Source organism: Theobroma cacao, chromosome 3 (assembly GCF_000208745.1).
Source record: "Theobroma cacao cultivar B97-61/B2 chromosome 3, Criollo_cocoa_genome_V2, whole genome shotgun sequence".
Classification (NCBI taxonomy): domain Eukaryota; kingdom Viridiplantae; phylum Streptophyta; class Magnoliopsida; order Malvales; family Malvaceae; genus Theobroma; species Theobroma cacao.
Genome location: NC_030852.1, coordinates 21,970,895 through 21,976,505, shown reverse-complemented (window position 1 = coordinate 21,976,505; position 5,611 = coordinate 21,970,895). Strand labels below are relative to the sequence as shown.

At 31.5% G+C, this 5,611-nt stretch overlaps 1 protein-coding gene across 1 annotated transcript; it reads left to right on the top strand.

Annotated features, from left to right (window-relative positions):
- LOC18604723 (thioredoxin-like 1-2, chloroplastic) lies at positions 2,023 to 3,980 on the top strand. Its single transcript, XM_007037332.2, has 4 exons — positions 2,023 to 2,574; positions 2,689 to 2,868; positions 3,170 to 3,334; positions 3,437 to 3,980. The coding sequence occupies exons 1-4, from the start codon at positions 2,335 to 2,337 to the stop codon at positions 3,686 to 3,688; spliced, it is 837 nt and encodes a 278-aa protein (XP_007037394.2). The 5' UTR covers positions 2,023 to 2,334; the 3' UTR covers positions 3,689 to 3,980.

The following is a 5,611-nucleotide window of genomic DNA, read 5'->3' as shown; positions in this document are numbered from 1 at the left end:
TCATATATGTCATCTTCATCTTGGACAATAGAGATTTGTTTTCAGAAAAGAAAACGATAATAAAGGAGACAGAAACTATAGTATATAATTTGGTCTTTGGCTTATAAGGTTTAACTTTGAAGTAAGGAGAAATCATTGTAATATTAATCCTTCTTACTAGTTAGGTTATTAGTCTAATAAATCAAGGCATGACATGTCATTAAAATTTATGTGCAATGTGCTTTTGTTTATGAATCCATGTGTATTAACATGACAATTTTAAACAACATTTTGTATTTTAATACGTTAAACCTACGATTCATCACGTGACCAAAAATGTTTATCTAATATTCTTTTTATATAAAAAAAAAGATCAGTATAATTTAGAGCCGAAAATGTGATAATCTCAGTAGTGATTAAGAGGGCACCAGAGCCCTCGGTAATTATAATAGCTAGTAAGTACCAAGTTACACTCGCATGGTGATAGAGAAATAAGTTTTTGAACAAACAGCACTTATACCTTAAAAGGTGGATAATAAGGCTTAACAATCTTCGTCTCTCAGTGTTATTAGGTCACATTTTTTATGACAAAAGGCGCATCTCAACTCTTCCACCCAACCCAAGGGAAATGGTCAAGACTCGAGACTCTAAAATGGATAATATTGATAGATAAAAGATAAAATGGCGCCATGTTTTCTTTCTGCCACAAAATTAAAAACCAAGTGTTATTTTAATATCTTTATTACCAAATAGGGATATTTTTAAACTTATTTCTTTAAATAGGGTAATTTAAGCCCTGTCAATGACACATCATATTTTTCTATGATTTCTCCTTTTTTTTTCTTTCTTTCTATCTAGATATATCTATTTTTTTCACGTTGCCAAATTTCGAGAGCTTATCCACCACCAATTGTCCCGGGGAAAAAAATTTTGTCGTTAAAATTGTTATACAAATTCTATCTTAAAAAAAACAAGTCGTTTTGTTGTAATTACAATATCTGCTCTTATCTATAAAAAAAGGCATGAGTAAAAGATTAGAAATTAATTTTTTTTGAAGTAATTAAGTTATATATAGCTTATATATATTTAATTTATTACAGGGTACTTTATATTTTGTTAACATTTATTGCGATTTAAATATATCTTTAATAATTAAATTTAATCATAATAATTTATATTGGGTTCTTATTGAAAATGGGAGGTTCACAATTAATCTCCATTTAAGATGTACGACATGGAAGAGCAATAGGATTTAAAGTTGATCGGTCTCGAAATTTGAGTTATCAAAATACTATTGTAAGCACCACTTGCATTATTATTTAGATCCCATCTAGCAAGTTGAAATTTATAATTTAATTTTAATTTCTCATAATTATTATGAAGCATGTTGCAAATGATAATAATAAATGGTTTCAATTAATGAGTAATCAGCAAAAAAATTAGCATGTATCCAAAACATAATCATCTCCGCCCAAAAAGGAAAAGAATTCACAGAATAATGCATGTTACCATGTAAAATAAAAAATTTAGTCACTCCTAAATATCTGTATTTTGTTATTCATGAATGTCAACCCATAAAGTAAAATTTTAATTTTTTAAAAGATACTTTTTAATTTATATCAAAGATGATATAGATATATACTTATCCACGAATGATGTTAAAATATTATCATAGATCTTTTTACTTATCATATTAATTTATAAATATCCTAATGGGATATGAGACAACCATCTAATCCATTATAAAATTTTTAAACTCTATGGATAATATATTGGATAATTTTGCTATGGTTACTTATAATTTTCAGTTGCCAATAGCTTACAATTATCCATTTGTTTTAAAATTTCTAGAGAATAAACCACCCATGACGGCTTTTCTCTAGAATTGGGGGTTATCCAAAATTAGAAGTGGCAAACACAGCCTTGGTACGCGGTTAGGCCATGTATGATAGGAAAACATTCCTGAAATATAGAAAATCCTAATATTAATGAAGCATCTCTCACATTTCCATAAAATAATAATAATAATAATAAAACATCATTATCCTCAACCTCAAATTTAGTTGATTCACACATCAGACACTAATGATATATTTTCTGTATATATTCTCAAACAAAAAACAATTTAGATAAACTTAAATCCAAATCATTCTGACCCCACCCAACTCTCCGGCCTTTTTATTCCCAACAATTTCTTCTTCTTCCCCTCCTCCATTTAAACTCTGAAGCTTTTCAAACACCACGCAAAACCCCTTCTTTCTCTCTCTTTTCAACCCCCCTTTTCAGGAAAAAGTAACACATTTTTTATTCAAATTCTTCCGTTTTGGTTGATTTTACAGAGGTGGTCTTGTTTACATGGCCTGTTCATTGAACTGGGGTTCATATCTTTCTGGGTTCAATGGGACTGTGGTGGGCTCAAATTCCAATAGGGTTGCCTGGTTTGGCACATCATTGACTTCTTTAGAATCTAAGGATTCAACGTCAAAAAAGTTTCCTCTTTTGAGCATTGATTTTGTGGGCAAACCACTAGTTGTCCCAGATCAGAAAGGTTCGAGAAATTGGAGCAGCAAACCTGGAAACAGATTCTCTGTTCAAGTATGTGCAAATGTTTCTTACTCTGCTTGCTTTACATTTTGGATTTTAATACTTTTTCTTCTTTGGATTTGTCTGTTGGGCTCAAAACTGATGTTAATTCGATTGGTTTTCCAGGCACGAACAGCCTGCGTGAGTAGAGCTATGAGATGGTGGGAGAAGAATCTTAAACCCAACATGGTGAAGATCCACTCGGCAGATGAACTTGTGGATTCCTTGCAAAATGCTGGGGATAGATTGGTTATTATTGATTTCTATTCACCTGGTTGTGGAGGCTGCAAAGCTCTCCATCCTAAGGTATGTTTGGCCATTAGAACAACTTTTAGTAGTTATGGTCACATGTTTTATTTTAGAATCGTTTATTTTAAATTCTTACCAATCTAAATTAAGCCCTAATGATGTTTGATGGATTACTGGGCCTTGAATTGGAATTTATCCAATAGCCTTAAGGTACATATTTTGATTATGGCAAGAAAGATTAATACTAGTACATCTAAGCTTCAATAAAATGGTGAAGAATATCAAAATTGATTTTAATTCCTTAATTTTTAGACATTTGTGTGTAAAATTTGTTAACAGTGGCTTATGTTTTTAACAGATCTGTCAGTTGGCTGAACAGAATCCGAACGCGATTTTCCTAGAGGTTAACTATGAAGATCTAAATAACATGTGCCAGTGTCTCGACATTCATGTCTTACCATTCTTTAGATTCTATAGAGGTGCTAAGGGGCGAGTATGCAGCTTTAGCTGCACTAATGCTACTGTAAGTGTTTCAGTGAGTGGATATTATTCCTAATTTCTTGATAGTAAGTTTTAATAGATCATGTTCCCTGCAGATTATAAATGTAAATTTTCTGTATTGCAGATCAAAAAATTCAAAGATGCATTGGCAAAGCATGGTGCTGATCGAAGCAGCCTTGGCCCTGCGAAAGGTTTGGATGAGTCTGAGCTGATGACATTAGCATCAGCTGGTGAATTATCAACCAATTTTGAATTACCTTCCACCAAGGAAAAAAGATTGGAGGATTTACTCATGAGACGTGTAGAACTGTCTGGTATCATGAAAAATGCAGACAATAGCAAGATGGAGCTTAAAGAAGAGGCTGCTCTGCTCTAGGTTTTGATTTGTTAGTAAGCGTATGCAGGAGTAGTTATGGAAGAGGAGTGAAGTGGCTCCATCCTCCAATTTTGATATTGGTAATTCTCTATTTTCCATTTGTATATATCATTAGCTGAGTTTTTCATAAGCAGGCTCTGGGCTTTTTGAGTTGAGCCTTGCCAATTTTATTTATTTCTTGATTGGACGTTGTTGTATTCTTGTCAAGAAATTGGTATAGATTTATCTATAATATTGTTATTATAAATGTTTGGAACCATTTGGAAACTATTCAAGTTCCACATTTGTTCTACATTACTTGTTACTTTTCCTGCAAATTCACTGCTGAGTTGTTGTGCATTATTAATGCAGTTCTCGTGAAGTCCATGTGCATGACATTGACCATTTTCCACATAGCAAATTTATGGCCATTTACAGCCTGTGTATGACCTAACTCATTATAAAGTTGAAATTCCGTTCAATACCGAGAGTCGTGTTGCATAGTTTTATCTGTCTGTGACATACACAGATATATATATAAAGAGAGAGAAGGTAGCGTATAACCTTTGGGACTGCTGGGGGTTTTCATTTTTGGAATTATATGATGACTATGGATAATGATTTAGGGTTTAAGATCACATGGGATCCTGCTGGAATCGAAAATTTTCAACGTGTTAGAGAATCATTGGGGTGGTTGAGGCCAACCACAAGCATTACTGTGCTCTTTTTTCTACTCTTGTCATTTCTCAGAGACATAAAAACAAGCAAAATCTAAAACCGGACCCAACTAAATTCAATAAAGGATTTGGGCACACCTTCGTGGTTGTGTTATGTCAATTTTGAGGCAACTAGTTTTATATCAGAAGGATTCCTCTTAAGCTGCATGCCTTTCTCTCGTTTAATAATTTCAACTATGGGGATGTTTGACAATCAGGTTTTAATTCATGGCAAATAGAAAATTATGGGAATGAAGTGGAAGCAAAGGAAGAAAAGGTGGACGAAGACAGACAGGCTTGCAATTCGACATGATACAGGGACATGAAAAAGCAACATAAACTTGAGATTTGTTTGGTGGGTTGGATTCAAAGACGACTTTCATTGGGAAATCTCCTTTGTCAAGATATGCAGACGAGTTCACAAGATTTATAAAATAGTAATTTGAGATATAGTTTTCACAATAATATAAAAATTCGGAAGCCAAGTAGATAAAAGGTTGCGTGAATCCTGATGAATGATAGATTGAAAGGAATTGCACCCACCAGCCAATCAATTTCCAGCAGTTAAAAAGTCATTTTCTCGGGAAAAGAAAAAGAGCAGAGGGTCCCAGTCCCAGATGCTCCATTAAACAAAGTTGGAGTCTAGGCAGAAAACCGTGGCACTGACGTGGATTACTCAGATTCCTCATCAGATTTGACCCCACTCAATATATAATGTGGATGAGAATGGGCTACTTCACAATGGTCCCGATCATTTCTCTCTCCAGGAACTAAAGTTTACGGAAGCTCTCTTCTTCTTTTTTTTATTTCTAAAATCTAAATTTGACAGAATAAATAAAAATAAAATAAAATAATTATTATGTAATTTAGCATAACGAATATAATAAAATAAAAATAACTATTGTAATTTGATACAATATTTGATTGGTAATGATCATTTTGAAATAAAAAAAATAAAAAATAAAAAGGTAAAAACACTTTTTGTTATATATATGATTATTTATTTTATTTTATTTTTAAATATTAATAATTTATATTTTAATTAAAATATTAATAACTATTAAATTAAAATATTAATATTTTATTTATAATTTAATCATTAATATTTTAAAATATTAATATTTATTTAATTTAAATATTATTATGACTAATTTTTTATTTTATTTTTTAAATATTAATAATTGGTAATTTATTTAAAATATTAATAATTGATGATTTAATTATTAAT